At 47.6% G+C, this 16,210-nt stretch overlaps 1 protein-coding gene across 6 annotated transcripts in view; it reads left to right on the top strand.

Moving 5' to 3' along the window:
* Positions 1-15,779, top strand: part of rhobtb4 (Rho related BTB domain containing 4) — a 45,481-nt gene extending 29,702 nt beyond the window's left edge. For all 6 annotated transcript variants that reach the window (XM_020052748.3, XM_020052749.3, XM_034296426.1 and 3 more), the window contains 6 exons: positions 146-947; positions 1,210-1,429; positions 2,942-3,060; positions 9,070-9,309; positions 9,614-9,719; positions 10,320-15,779. In XM_020052748.3, the coding sequence (XP_019908307.2) occupies positions 146-947; positions 1,210-1,429; positions 2,942-3,060; positions 9,070-9,309; positions 9,614-9,719; positions 10,320-10,498 (1,666 nt within the window). In that variant the 3' untranslated portion in view covers positions 10,499-15,779. The remainder of the gene's footprint in view (positions 1-145; positions 948-1,209; positions 1,430-2,941; positions 3,061-9,069; positions 9,310-9,613; positions 9,720-10,319) is intronic.
* The last annotated feature ends 431 nt before the right edge of the window (positions 15,780-16,210 follow it).

Raw genomic sequence — 16,210 nt, 5'->3', positions numbered from 1 at the left:
GTTTGGACCGTCGCATCGGTGCCGGCGCAGCTTTTTGCTGAACGTCTGGATGTGCAGAATTTCTACCTGAAAAAGCTGGATGCGCGGCACGGAGATGTACCCGCCTGACCGGTCTGCCCATGTCTCCCTCCCCTCCTCTTCTCAGACCCATCAAGCCCACGGACATCCTCCCACCGGAGAGGGGCCACGAGGTGGCCAAGGAGCTGGGGATCCCCTACTACGAGACCAGCATCGTGGCCCAGTTCGGGGTCAAGGATGTGTTTGACAACGCCATCCGGTCGGCCCTCATCTCCCGTCGCCACCTCCAGTTCTGGAAGTCCCACCTGAAGAGGGTCCAGCGGCCCCTCCTACAGGCCCCGTTCCTGCCACCCCGTCCCCCGCGCCCCGTGGTGGGTATCCCTGACCCCCCTCCCATTGACGGAGAGGCACCCGACTCCCTCTTCTGCCAGCCACTGTGCGCCGACGTCCTCTTCCTCCTCCAGGGCGGCGCCAAACGTGTCTTCGCACACAAAGTCTACCTGGCCACCTCCTGCTCCAAGTTCTACGACCTCTTCACCCTGGACCTCCTGGCCACCGAGCTGACCTGGGATGGCGAGGAGCGCGTGGAGTGCGGCGAGGAGGACGAGCAGAGCAGGATGGGGGCCAAGGAGCAGGCGGGACGCACCAAGAGCCTGGACATTGACAAAGAGGGCGAAGGGGGCGTCAAGGGACTCAAACGGCCCCCCCTTCTCCAGCAGGGCTCCCTTAGGACTTCTAAAAGTGACAATGCCCTCCCCGCCAGGAGCCAGTGCTCCTTGGGGCCCCTAAGGGCCGGGCGTGGCCTGTCGGGCTGGGGGAGGGGCTTCCTCAGCGTTGGCCTGGAGCAGGTAGCAGACCCCGAGACAGGGCGACCTCGTCTGATGACCGTGGTGTCCATGGACGGCCTCATACAGGAGGAACCCTTCCAGGTAAGGTCCATGGAGTACAGCACACTGGGCCCTGGGTGTCATAATTCTGTGTCAGCACTCAGAGCAGTGCCCCCTACTGGGCTTGACCGGCGTTTCAGGGCAACGAATAGATGCAGAATTCTAGTGGCAGTTCCACAGAGGTGAATCTATGCACAACAGTTGCCTTGTTCACTTGATTCATACCACGGTTCGGCCTCATAGTTGATTACGATTGGTCGACGGGGTGTTGACTCTTTTTCCCAAACTGCGTGGTTGGTTGTAGGCGGTGCTTCAGTACCTGTACACAGGCAGCCTGGACGAGGGAGGAGGTGACCTGATGCAGGTGGCCACTATCGCAGAGCTGCTGGAGGTGTTTGACCTGCGAATGATGGTTGCCAACGTGCTGAACCGTGAGAGCTTCATGAACCAGGAGATCACCAAGGCCTTCCATGTCCGCCGGGCAAACCGCATCAAAGAGTGCCTGAGCAAGGGTACCTTTTCCGGTAAACACACTGATTCCTTCGTGCGTGTGCGTGCGTGCGTGCGTGCGTGTGTTTTCAAGCCATTTAGCATTCCCATGCTATTCAATATTCCCCCATGGATCTATGGTGACGATATTGTTTTTCTGATTTGCAAGATATTTGTGTGTGTCCTTGTTTTTCCTGTCCTTCTCCATGTCAAAATGAGTCTGTCTGGTTTCGTTGACCTAAATGTGTGCAGGTTCTATGATTCTTCTGTATGTCCATACCTTGCGGACTCCCATCGTTTCCTGTCTGCCAATTCTGTCTCGTTCCTTTTGTGCATTTGTTTTCCAAAGCATTTTCCTCAAGATGTGATTCCCATACTGTCTCTACAATACACATAGCCTCTTTTAGCTTGAGTTGGGCTACCATGGACTTTCTATTGTTGCCATGGTGTCTGTTTCCATAGGGATTTGTTTTTTAATATGCATCCTGAGTAGAGATGATTTTCTAGTTCTAGTGGTTTCCATGCCTATAGAAGATTGGTGAGGCCTGTAGGTCTGCCCTTATATGTGTTTAGTTTTTTGTTAGCTTGTTCTTTAGAATGGCATCTTCAGGACAGCCGCTGTCGTTTTCTTAGGGCCTCCTTTACCTGGACAGCTTCAATATAGGTCTCCTATCATCTAAACTCTGCGTTATGCTTTGTCTCGCTCTGTCTCTTCCACCCAGCGTGAAATAGAGCTCTGTATGTCTGTTTCTTCTTTTATGCATGTAAGTAAATTTGATAGGTAGGAACATGGATAGGTAGACAGGTGAGAGTTTTGTGCTGAAAGAATTGTAGGGTGGACTTCAAGCCATGTGTGCCAGAGGAAGCAGCATAGACCACTGGGCCATCCTAGGCCACTAGATTCATCTGTCTGTCTGTAGATATGTCTAACCAGAGATTTATCTGTCTGTCTGTAGATGTGTCTAACCGGAGATTCATCTGTCTGTCTGTAGATGTGTCTAACCAGAGATTTATCTGTCTGTCTGTAGATGTATCTAAAAGGAGATTTATCTGTCTGTCTGTAGATGTGTCTAACAGGAGATTTATCTGTCTGTCTGTAGATGTGTCTAACAGGAGATTTATCTGTCTGTCTGTAGATGTGTCTAACCGGAGATTTATCTGTCTGTCTGTAGATGTGTCTAACAGGAGATGTGTCTATCTGTCTGTCTGTAGATGTGTCTAATAGGAGATTTATCTGTCTGTCTGTCTGTCTGTCTGTCTGTCTGTAGATGTGTCTAACAGGACATTTATCTGTCTGTCTGTCTGTAGATGTGTCTAACAGGAGATTTATCTATTTGTAGATGTTTCTAACAGGAGATTTATCTGTCTGTCTGTAGGTTTATTTGTCTGTAGATTTATCTCTCTGTCTGTCTACCTGTCTCTGTGCGTCTATCTGTCTGTCTGCGTTTATCTCTGTGTGGGTCTGTCCGTCCGTCTTCCCCTCCGTAGCATCGACCATGTGGCTCACTCCAAGATGAGTGCTCAGTCTTTTCCCTCCCCGGTTTCAGATGTGGTGTTCCGCCTGGACGACGGACACCTGCCAGCCCACAAGCCCTTGCTGATCTCCAGCTGTGGCTGGATGGCCGCCATGTTCCGGGGATCCTTCATGGAGAGCTACATTAAGGAGGTAAAGCAGGAGGGTTGGGTGTGGTGATGGTGATGGTTGTCTTGGTGGTGATTAAGTTTGTGGGGATGGGGATGGTATTGGTGGGGATGGTTGTCTTGGTGGGGATGGTGTTTGTGGTGATGGTGGGTGGTGGTTGTTGTTGTTGTGGTGGTGATGTTGGTGATGGTTGTCTTGGTGGTGATGGTGTGTGTGGTGATGGTGGGTATGGTGTGGGTGGTTGTTGTTGTGGTGGTGGTGGGGATGTTGGTGATGGTTGTCTTGGTGGTGATGGTTGTCTTTGTGGTGATGGTTGTCTTGGTGGTGTTGGGGGTGGTGGTGGTGGTGATAGTTGTCTTGGTGGTGATGGTGTTTGTGGTGATGGTTGTCTTGGTGGTGATGTTGTTGTGGTGATGGTGATGATGAATGGGGCAGGATTTTGCTGTCTTGCGTTGTAATCTGTAAACCTTTAATTCCCCTGTGATTGTCTTGAGAGGAAGTTAGCTCACCTCAGGACTTCCTGTTTCATAGACCATTTCCTGTCTATTTGGTGGACAAGAAACAGCATCCATCACAAAACAATGTCAATCATATCAAAGAACTGACCACATATGTTGCCCACATTCCTGTTTGTTATCAACACACATGGGAGGCCCCGGGTTGGAGCGCACTCTGTCAAAAGTACTGCTTTAAGAGATTAACAAGTACCTGTACATAAGCCAGACGTTCCAGCATATTCAGTAGCAGCTAGCCTAGAACAGCCGGGCGTTAGGCCGTGGCCTGATGGTTCCCGATTCGCCTCTTATGGTCCAATCTTCGGCTGCGCGGTGTCCAGTTACCCCCGGTTTCTCTCATACGGCTCAGGTTCTGGAATGACAACTCCGCCGGGGAAGGGCTGGGCTGTGGACCGGCCTGACCCACATAGGGGCGGAGCGTCTGTCTCCGAGTGCCACGGCTGCTGCGGCTGAGAACCGGATCCCCCTGGGTACAGTTACAACCCTGGGCCCCAGGGCTTTGGGTTTCAGCCCCTGCCAGGAAACAGGATGCTGGCTTGGTCTCTCAGATGCTCTTACAGCCATAGGGGAGGGTGTTAAAGGGCAGGGGGGTGTGGTGCGTTGGATCCTTTTCAGGACTGGGTTGGTACAGAGGTGCTGTATGTGGGGGGGGGGGGGGGGGGGGGGGTCATTTCATGTAAAACATCAAGTTCAGTGAGATCTGAGGTCGACCATAGAGGCCCTTTTGCGGGGAGCTTTCCCGCGTCCATGGTAACCCTGAAAGCTCTGCATTTTCCCATTGTGACCCTCCCCCGGGGGGGTTGGATGGCACACCACGTCGGCCCTGTGCGCGCGCCACACCGGCTGGGTCCCTGGACAATGTGAAGCTGTCAGCATCTGTCTTTGTGCGACAGTAGGATTTCTATATTGGTGCCGTAATGATAGCGGCGTTTGAAATCGCATACACATTACCACGCGCACAGCCCTTCGTTCTCCTGCTCAGTTGGCTGGCTTGGAGGTGCAGAGACAAAGCTCCCCTTGGAGTGGCGCATCTGCCTGGTGAATGCCTGGCTATTTTCAGACCCGGTCTCCATGGCAGAGGCACCACACTGCCGCTCCGACGGCGGTCGAATTCTCACAGCCGGACACAATGGCTCTGATGCGTACCCATGAAAGAACTGACTGTTAGATTCCACTCCATTCACCGCCACTCAGTGGAGTGATCAGTTACTGAGGGAAAGAATTCTTAGACGTGAGCGTGCGCTGCTTTCTGAAATGTCAGGGTTGAAAAGAAAGAAGAAAAAAAAATCTCTATCACGATATGTGGACCCAATAACCTCGATAGAAAGATATATATCATTATCGAGGTAATTCTTATTGTTAATAGCACTAATTAAGTTAGCAGAGTGTCTAAACTGCAAATGGGATATGGCACAATTGTGCTCAGCCTTTTTTAACACAAAGTGTTTTATATTGCGTTATATAGTTTGTTAGAGGTAATTGGGTCCGCTCATCGCAATACTGATTTTTGTTTATATCGTCCAGCCCTAGTTTTGTCTACTGTTCCATTTGCCTGCTTAGCTTTGTCTGTCTTTTACACATTGGCATAGACTCCTTGACCCCTCCTCCTGTGTGACTTCCTTCACCTGTATTTTTAGCCTGTTCTTCCTCTAATAACACTGTCAGGGTTTCTATGCCAGTACGACCTGCAGCATCAACAGAAAACCTGCCTGCTGTGTCCCTGTCACTCAGTCAGCCCCCAGGATCCCACCAATTATAGATCACAGGGAACTACATAAGCTCTTCCCTGATTGGGTGGTTTGGTTTGATGCAGCTCTGCTGAAAAGGAGTAAGGACTCATTTGGTTGATCTGTTAGTGTGTGTCTGTGTGTGTCAGAGATAAGAGTCAAATTAAGTAAGTATACTTCAGTGAATAACGGAGATTCTGATAATGTTAGGAAGTGTTGCTCACACCGCTGTCCAGCTCCTCTGGCCCCCTGCTCTCTTCCTCCTTGTCTTTGTAGTCCCATGTTGGCTCTGTCATTAGTAAAGCATGGTGCAACAGGAGGCTCAGTATTAAAATCAGGGGGGGAAATCCGCTCGCACCTATAAGCCCTGGATAAGAAGATCTGCAAAATGACTGAAGTGTAAAAAAAAAAGAAAAATCCCTGCCTGTCTTCCGTTCTGTGTCTGTCTGTATCGTGCCAGTGTCCCTTCATTCCACCTTCTCTGTCTGAGCTTTGAACAGGAGTGGCCACCCGTGTCTCTTCTCCAACCTTTTCCCACATAATAAAGGGTCAACGCCTAGGCTGACATTCTCCTAATTGACACAGAACCAGGCAGGAGGATGGGTTCCCCTGGGTGTGAGGATGGACCCCTGTGGTCTCCGTGGAACCCTGTGGTTCTACCCACCGCTAACCCATCGCTCAACGGTGGGGGTTGAGACCGCACTGAGACCCGTCCTGACCCTAACGCCTTTCTAACCTTTAACCTGTCGGCGAACCTATTCTGCCGAAACCTTGACGTGTAGAACAAAATGCCGGTCAACCGCTACCTTGGTCAGTGCATGAAGCCCGTCACGGTTGTACTCTAGTGACACCTAGCGGCCGGTGTGGAGAAAGGTTTTGGGCGTTTGCATATGCTAGGTGCGGCCGTCTGTGATGACGAAGCAAAGAGACCTTGGGCCAACCGCAGTCCCGGCACTTTTCTTTCTATCCCTCCCAAAATGGCAACCGTAAATCCTTGGCTGTCACTTGTGGCAGTGGGAATAGGAGTGCCTTTGTTTCCTCGCCTCTGAGAAGCAGTCTTGGACAGCGTCCAGGTTCTGGAAGGTTTGCCGGGTTGGGGGCGGTTGACCCACAGTCAGCACTTAAACAGCCGTGTCGATAGAGTGCTCTTCATTAACATTAGCATCTTAGTCATTTAGCCAAAGCTCTTGTCCAGAGTCACATACATTAGTTATTGCATACGTTTTATTGCCTAAAGTACCTAAAGATGCAGTCTGGGACTTTTGTGACCAAGTGTTTTATAATTTTATTCATGGCACAGGGCTTAAATTGGCACATGCCTGACATGGCCCAATGATTTGTGGGGGCCCTTTTTGTTTTCGAAGATGTCCGCTTTTACAACCAGTTGGCCCGGAAATCAGCTACTGCATCTTTTACAATGTATGTTTTTAGATACAGGAGGAGGAAAGGGAATGAATGACCCAATTGCAAGCTGTGGATGATGAAGTGAACAGGATGCTATGAGGGCTGGATTGGACATTTTCCCAGGACACCAGGTTTAGTTTGGCCAACACCAATGTGGTTGTTTTTCTTCCTTGGGTCTTGCCTTTAGTGGGATCCAAACTCCATCAGCAACGTTATTCCGGCCGTTGCCTTTAATGGAATGGCATTTTCAAACAGAAAATAACCAAAATTACATTCAAAGTGACATAATGTTGCATGTTTACGTCGCAGGCCGGGTGTGTTTATCCTCGAACCCCCACAACGTGTCTGAACACACAACATGGGCTACTTAACATTAAGAGTTCGAACTGTTTCGCTGTGGCGTGTTCAGCCAATTGACAGACGTTCCTGGTGTGCCAAGGAGAGCGTCTCCGGCGTCTGAAATCTGCTAGCGCGTCTGATGCCGACAACAAGTCTCAGATGGCTGGGTGTAGGCTTGATTTGGGTCACTGGCTTCTAGCCACTCTTTTGAAAATAGCCAAGTGGGCAGAGAGCTCTATAGTCTGGCAACACCAAACTACCGTGGGGTTAACTGTTATGATGAGCGCCCTGCGAACGTCCGTGACCACGCAGTCACGACTTCCCGTTAAACATCCAGTCGGAAAGGTTCGTTCCAGTATTTCAGGGACACTGACTGTTCTGCTGAGCTGGACAACCACACCAAAAACATGCATCTTTATATGATTTGAAGCTTCTTGTTGTTTCACTGGAGCTCCAGATGCCGAGGGCAGCTTACCCCGGCCCACCCTGCCTTTACCGTTGTGGTCTGACTACTTCCTGCTTCATCAACAGTCTGATTACAGTAGGGCATTGAACAAACACTGCCTCTTTTTGTTTAGCTGTACTTTTTATCCTGATGCGGGGTACACCTTAGATCAGGGGTGGGCAATATTTCTCACTGGGGGGCCACATTGAAAATGCCACATAGCATCGTGGGCCAGATTACTTTTTTAACCAACATTCCTAAAAAACACACATAGCTAACTCAGTTAACTTGCATATTATATTTATGTATATTTATTTTCCATGCAACACCGTTTTCATAAATTAACAAAATTTACTTTAACAATGATTTTTTTATTACCCTTTTTAGGGTTATTACTCAACAGAAATGTTACAACACATATTTGCCTTAAAACTTAACTTTCAACTCAACAGAGTAAGCAACATTACATAAGGTATAGTGTATAACAGTTATATAGATATAATAGTTATTAGGGCAGACATAAGTCAATGAAATCACTTCAGAAGAGTTTCACTCAAAGCAAATGTTGGTATAATTGGCAATTATACCAATCTAACTTCATACAGTATATTTTTTGTACCATGTGCTTTTTAACGCCAGCGATTCCAGCAGCCCAGACCCAAGAAATCCACTTTTAGGGCTCCTCACTCAATGAGGAGAGCCTCGTAGGGCGTTGACAAGTGAGGTGAAGTCAGGAGTCGTTTCTGTTGAAGCAGTGTGCGGTACTGTTGAAGCAGTGTGCGGTACTGTTGAAGCAGTGTGCGGTACTGTTGAAGCAGTGTGCGATACTGTTGAAGCAGTGTGCGATACTGTTGAAGCAGTGTGCGATACTGTTGAAGCAGTGTGCGATACTGTTGAAGCAGTGTGCGATACTGTTGAAGCAGTGTGCGGTTCTGTTGAAGCAGTGTGCGGTTCTGTTGAAGCAGTGTGCGGTTTGTGGAAGCAGTGTGCGGTTCTGTTGAAGCAGTGTGCGGTTCTGTTGAAGCAGTGTGCGGTTCTGTTGAAGCAGTGTGCAGTGTTCCTGCAAGATGTTCATTAGTGAGGCTGCATCGGCGCTTGGATTTGTTGAATTTTAGCATCGGGTGACAGTTTTTGTATTTCGCTGCATGCTTGCTCTGGAAGTGCCTCTGCAAATTGTACTCTTTAAAAACTGTGACGTTAGCTTAACATATTAAACAAGTTGCTTTACCAGTGACATCTGCAAATAAACATTTTCCTGTGAATAGTTTTTTTAAATACCCTGCTTTCGTTATCAACTTTTCTACGGCTCATTTCCAGAGATCGCTAGCCATCAATTGTGTGTAGTACGTACAAATTATAACTTCCGCGCGTGGACTGTGGTGCATGATCAAAAGATCCCCCAGGACCGGAGCTGGTCTCCCCTTCAACCCCCTCATCGACCTAGCCCTCACACCACCTAACTCTGCCGTTCAGTGTGTCTCCTCCACACAGCCCATTGCTAGCCTTCTTTTTTTGTCCTTTGAGATAATTATCTACTGGGTGACATGGTATTCTTATTTTCCAATCCACTAAATTGTAATGTTTGCCCTTCCTCACCCTGCAGGTGCCCATCCCTGACACCAGTTGTGCTTGTATGCATGCGGTGTTGGAGTTCCTGTACTGTGGCCTGCTGGTGCCGTGTCCTGACCTGGAGCCGATGGAGCTTATCGTCCTGGCCAACCGGCTGTGTCTTCCACGCCTCGTCGCCCTCACTGAGCAGCACGCAGTGAATGAGCTGCTGCAGGCAGCTGTGAAAGGGGAGGATATTGACGGTCAGGTGCTGTCTTACCTGGAGTTGGCTCAGGTTAGTGGTCACCTCTGAATTACCGCCACGGTTACCCTTTTTTAATACACATCGTACGTAATACACACTACAGAAGATGCACACAACACACTACTCCAAATAATACACCCATTTCACTGAAGGGAGAATTCCAGCTAGCGTTGGACCAAACTATACCTACAATGACGGGTGTCCGTAGAAGTCATTTGTCTGCCTCCCATTCAAGTTCATCTTTCTTATTTGTAAAGTAAGAAAGTGTTTAGGTCTTCTTTGTTTTCATTGGACCTTTCTGATGGGCTGCTCACCTATTCACTCATCCCTGCAGTTCCACAATGCCAAGCAGCTTTCTGCCTGGTGCATCCATCACATCTGTACCAACTACAACAGCGTCTGTCGCAAGTTCCCCAAAGACATGAAGGTTATGTCTCCAGGTACCGATCCCCACTCCCCCCTCCACTCCTCCCTCCCTACCTCCTCATGGGTCTCCTCCATCCTGTATACGGATGAATAGAAGCTAATCATGTAGATGTATTGCTTGTATTTTCCTTTTTCTTCCCACTTTTGATGTATTTCGAGATTTATTTGTAAAAAAAGAAAAAAGACGACAACAAAAAACCATTAAATGTTATTTAAGGTATGAGTTGTTCTTTGTTTGCCCTTTATTCTTTTTTTTGATCGAGGGGAGAGGGTTTGACACAGGCAGGGAGAGTGTGCTCAGACATCTGAGTCCAAGCCAGGCTACGGCTGTGTTTCGCTGCTACAACACAACATTTTAACAACATCATTATTGTTATCATCAACCTTCGGTCCCCATCGTCATCTCTCCCGTGGTCGCTGTTTCCTGGTCCTTCACACTCACACTTTCCCCACAGCCTGCTTTTTTCCTTTTAATTGCCTCTCTCTTGTCTGTTCCCTCAATCTCACCCTTAATTTAATTTCCATTGGTGTGTTTCTTATCCTCTCCCCTTTTGCCTTTCCATTAATAATCTGTTTATTCTGCCCCCCCCCCACCTTCTCCTTTCTGCACGTAGAGAACCAGAGACACTTTGAGAAACATCGTTGGCCTCCCGTGTGGTTCCTGAAGGAGGAGGACCGCTACCTGCGCTCCCAGAAGGAGCGGCAGCGGGAGGAGGAGATCCTGCGCAAGCAGCACACCAAGAGGGGCTGGTGCTTCTGGAGACACCCGTCGTCTTCGCCTCACGTCTCCTGATGCCGTCCCCCCTCCACGACCTCTCCCGACCTCTGACCTGTCACACCCCTCATCCTGGAATAAAGTCTGAGGAAGAGAGCTACTTGCCTGATCCCCCTAGCAGAAGAGCCAAGACTCCCCTCCCGTGCGTGCGTGCGTGCGTGTGTGTGTGCGTGCGCGTGTGTGTGTGTGATATTCTCCACCTTCACAGCTGTAGTTGCCTGGTCAGTTGCCTGGTCAGTTGTCTGTGCCCCAGGAAGCCAAGCGTCACCAGGCCTGAGGCCTTTCCAGTGCTGCCCCGTGTTCCTAGGTCCCAGCCAGCTGTCGGGTTGGGCTCGATGGGACTGGGAACAAGGGCTCTCTCAGTCACACAGATGCTAAAGACAATTCCACGGACAGCCACCAGGACGCTTCTGTGGCGATCTGACCTCTACCTTCCCGTCGCTTCAGACTGTTAGTGCGCTGGACTAATGCAAGGAGCCCTGGGGGCGCCGGCACCAGTCCACAACCTGCTGGAATGCCTCTGTTGGGTTCAGCTTTTGCCACAAGGTCTGATCAGGGGACATTACACCCGTGCAACCACATGCAATGTGTTGACGACCCTGTTATCCAAAAATGCGGCAGGGATTTGAAATCAGAGTAGACCCCATCCCAGAGTATCTGATCCCCACCACTGACCTTTTAATCCACAGACTTTGTCCTCCGCCCTTTGGCACCGTTTTGTTTTCTCTGTGGTTGCATCACGTTGGAGCTCCATGGTGATAGTCTGAACCCAAAACGATGCCCTCGACTGTCCAGGACGGGGGAGTGGAAAGGCTGGTCAGGGTTCAGCACCCACCCTTCCCCCAAATGAACACTTGAATTCTGGATCAGAGGGCTATTTGATACCACTACCATAGGAGAGAGTGAGAACCAGAACTGGACAGAGATGTTCTTGCTCTGTCTTGATTGACCACTAAGGTACCCCCCGGTCAGACTCTTCTTCCCTGGACCCTATGGGGCAGCTCTGCTCAGGGTTCCTTATTCAACCGTCACCAGGAGCAACGTTTTTCGTCCCTGCCTGGGTATTTCCTCGATTCCAACCTCTTCAGACTTTATTTTATTCCAGTCGTATTTCACGGTCAACTGTTTTGCCGTAACTGAGTATTGAAAGCACAGGTATTATACCAAAAAAAATAAAAATAACAAAGCTGTGACCTGTCCGTCCGTCCCCTCAGCCCCGCCCTCCTGTTCTCCGTGTCGCGGCACTTACGGGAAGGGGAAAACCGAATGGATCCGGAACGTTTGATCCCGCTCTCTAATGCTGCAGTGCCAGGTAAAGCCCCGTGGTCAGTGCCCAACGTTGCTCTCTGTTCCGCACGACGGAATGGAAAGTGGTGCTCAGGATGTCTGCAACAAGACCGTGTCCAAGACTCACGCAAACACGCCCCCACGCCCCCTCACCCGCCCCTGTGGGTTTGGTCCGGTGCCCGCCCACTCCGTCAGTGTTAACCAATGGGACAACCTTTCACGTCACCCCAGTGTTCTTCAGTTGTGATGCACAAGTGTCCAGGGTCTCTTCCAAAAACAGGGGGGGGGGGGGAGTTGTGTTTAGGGTCTTTTCTTATCCAAAGGTGTGTAGCAGTCTAATTTACTCCAGGTTAGGGAATGTGTTCATAGTGTTATTCATTTCGCTGTTGATCATTTCAACGCTTCAAAATGTGTTCTTAACATTGCGTCTACTTTGTAGGTTTCAATGCAGTATTAGACCAAATATTTCACTTGCTTTTCAGTTCTGGGGCTACAGAGTGCAGTTTCTTTTCATTGTGAATGGGTGTGCTGTTTCAGTGAGTTAACTAAGAGAACTTGATTGTGTCGGCTTCGAATTGGAAGCTCCTGGATTTTAGTTAAACACTACTGAAGTTGAATGTCGTACTGCTGAGGAATCCTCAACCAACCACTGCTCCTATTATAAAATGTGTATTATTTTAGAAAACAGGTGTGTTGAAAGGAGAAAAAGATAACCATCAAAGTGTTTTATTTTCTTTGAACACAGAAAGGGAATGTGGAGAAAAAAAGTATTTGTGACACACTTTCTTCAGCACCCTTTCACCACCAGGGTTTCCAAGGTGACAGTGAGAGATGAAGGATGTCAGACCTCATGGCTTGTTTTGCTTTTTCTTCACAGGAGGCGTGGTCAAGTCATCGACAGCCACTGAAATAGCTTTGCAATAAGATCTCACGGGACCTTAGCGATAATTAGCGTTGACCGTACCAAAAAAAATACACATTATAAGAATGACAACCTAAAATGTCTGATTTTATATTTTGTGCATATTTTGGAGTTGGAACACATTTTGGAGCTGGGTCATTAGAAGATGAACATGAGGACCGTACACACAGTGACTTTTATGACCACTTTGGGTGCCCCGCGAGGAGGGATTGGAGTTGACTTGCTAGTAGTTGACACGCCCTACAATGCCTTCTCTCACGGTTGCTGCCTTAAAGATGCACGTCCCCTACTTGGTCACAGTGTTGTTGTTGACCCTCTCCTAGGGAACCACGTCTGTCTCGGTTCTGTTGTTGCACTCTGGAGCGGTCTGTGGACCACCGTCTTAATGGAAAGCAGTGTTATATGGTTGAACACAGGTTCTACTGATTATAATGGAGTAGTGGAGCTGATTGATTCTGTCTCTGGCAGTGCTTGCACACACTGTTTCATACACCAACCACACCAGGGAGGCCGCTCTCTCCCTGGTCACCCTCCCGCGTCTGAGTCGATCAGGCGGGGCTACAGCACCCAACGCTGCTCCTGGAGAGTCGCTGGTCCTTCTGGTGGTCAATCAAACATAGGCCTTGGGTTAAAAGGTGAGGGTTTTAGGATTTTGAACCTTACTCTGAGGATATTGGCTGCCTCGTGATAATGCCAGACAGTAATCGTGGGGTTGCGCTTGCATTTTGCATGCTGGCCTGGGTTTGGCATCATAATGGCACTTTTTTTCTGACATTCACTATTAAATTGCACCTTGTGTTGTTTTGCCTTTTTGTGCTTGGCATGGACTTCTTAAAAAAAAAAAGGTTATTTTGTAGCATTGGGTCTTTTTATTGGATCTCTTTTTAGGCTTTATAGAGTATGTATGTTCACTACTAAGGCAACAGGTCTTAAAGAAAATGTAATCAGCGCGTGTGAAGTCATAATATTAGAATATTGAATTTAATATTATTATTATTATACATTCAATGTACATCCGAGAGGTAACAAAACTGGGATATCTGAATAACATTTAGGGTACACAGGACTTTGCAGATTGTGTACAAGACTTGTGTAAAGCGTTATAGCAGTGTTATAACAGTGTCTTAGTACTGACAGTGGTATATTGGATACAGGAGTTTTGGTACGGTGGGGTATTCTTAGATTTTGGGCACATTGTTACCTCAGGATTTGATGGCCCCGGTGCTACTGTATTGTAAACTTAGTTGCAGTTTTCTCGCACGTTTTAACACAGTGTACAGTTCATACCCCTTGAGAATGTCCTGTTCATATGGTGGGCTGCCTTGTGAGCTAAGAGGAATGTTATTTTTTTAGATTTGGCTGAAATGCATGTATGCTTAAGGAAAGTGATTATTTGGCTTGGATCAGATTGTTGAACCGCATTGCCCCCCAGTGGCCCATTTCTGTAACTACAAATGTGGTGCTAGAGTAGGAATCATCTTGTACTGCAAGATTCATAGATAATTTGTTTCAGCTCAAGATTAGTATTGGCCAAAGAAAATGTTTCATTGCTTGAGAATTTGCTGTAGAGTTCATAAAGCAGATAATTTCTTACATTATTTTTATTTTTTAAAAGAAGCCTTTGTTGTTTTGGTTGATTCCATTCTAGAAAAATCACATGATTTCACCTGACATTTCACATGACCCTTTTGAATTGTTTTTGGAGCACTTCATGGGTTCACAAGTTTTGTGTTATCACGTCACCACATGAAAAGTACACAATCTCCTGATCACAAGAAAACAAGTCTTCTGGAACAGCTTCCGTTTTCACATGTGAAATGTGTATTTTCAGTGCAGGTTTGCCCTGGCCTGGCGTCTCCTGTGCCTTTGAGATGATCTCATGCTGTCGCCTGTCTCCTGAGCCCTCCGTTAACCCTTCTTCAATCCTGTCCTAATTATGACCTAGGGCCTTTAAACCACTGCCTTCTGGGTTCAGCTTAGCACCCACGTGCAAGCAAAACACACACACACACACACACACTCAACCTGGCAGCTTTCCTCCATGTTTCCGAGTGCCTGTAGATTGACCTGTGTTTCCTTAATGCTGTTCTGTGTACCCTCGGAAATGGAACAGTTCCAAAAAAGGATTCTTATAAGGGTTCCCCCACAGGGACAGCCTAAGAACTCTTTTGAAATCAGTTTTTCCCAGGGTGCACCGAGACAGCTCTGTTGTTTGACGTCTGACGGCAGGGTACACAATGCAAAAGTCTCCCAAACTTTGAGCTTTACTGGTATGTCATCCAAACTGTTACACCAACCAAACTGGTCCCTAGGAAGTAAACCGTAGAGAAGACATTTTAGAATCAACAGATTTCAGATTCTGTAACAAAACTGATATTTTGCACTCGGCAGTCTACATAGGCCTGCACTCTCTGTTATGTAGCCTTTACACCACGTGTGTCCTATTGGATTAGATATAAACCACGTTTAACCAGCTTGCCTGAGCAGTAAGAAACATCTTCAACCTAGCTGGCTCCTGCTCTCTCCCTCCCTCTGTCTCTCTCTTTCTCCCTCTCTCTCTGTCTTTCTTTGGTCTGACTCTTTAGACAGAGACCCCCCCTAGTGTGGTGGATGTTAACTCATAACAGCTGTGTGACGAGTATTCCCACTTTTAGAGACGACACCATGACAGCAGTTTGACATGAAGGAGCTGGGAATGGGCGGAACATGTGTCGGTAGGCTGAAGATGAGTCTCTGCTCTGTGACTTTTCAGTGTGACTTATACTCCGATGAGTCTCTGCTCTGTGACTTTTCAGTGTGACTTATACTCAGATGAGTCTCTGCTCTGTGACTTTTCAGTGTGACTTATACTCTGCGTTATTATGCACTGTTGTTTCCATCTTCTCAGTTCAATTTCAAGTGAATATGGATATTAACTGCTTGTGTTAAAAGTGTATTAAACTGAAAAATTGCACACACACAATACACCACATAAAATATTAAGGGCTTTTTTAAGACAACAATCGGAATGTTTTGCTGCTTTCGCAAAAATGTTTTGAATAATCCTTTGTAATATTTTTGAAGAACTGTGATTTGTTAAAAAAAAACAAAAAAAACAACAACAATAATAATAATAATAAAGACGTTTTTAAAATGTTTCTTGCTATTCTGATGTTTTTTATGTTTGACTCCTTTTAATAAAATCCTATGTAAAACTAGTTTACTTGTCTTTTGCTCCTTCCAGGGCCTAGTGGTGAGTACTGCTGGGCCACTCTGGGTTTGAATCATCGCGTTCAAGGCATCCTGTGTCTCACTTGGTTGAGAATGCTGGTTGCAATTCAACAGTTGAGGCTTTAGTTCCCACAGAGGGGCAGAACGGCAAAAAACTATGGAATGTTTTTCACTGACTACTGAAAGCTGTTCAGAAATGGAGTATCTCCTAAATGACTCGTATGTAGACCTGCTAAGGTGGCCTATTGGTTTATAATGTTACAGGAAATGTTTTCCATGGTCCTGTACTTACTGTTCACCTGATCCACAAC

This window comes from Esox lucius, chromosome 13, assembly GCF_011004845.1.
Source record: "Esox lucius isolate fEsoLuc1 chromosome 13, fEsoLuc1.pri, whole genome shotgun sequence".
NCBI lineage: Eukaryota > Metazoa > Chordata > Actinopteri > Esociformes > Esocidae > Esox > Esox lucius.
This window is presented reverse-complemented; position numbering and strand designations above follow the sequence as displayed.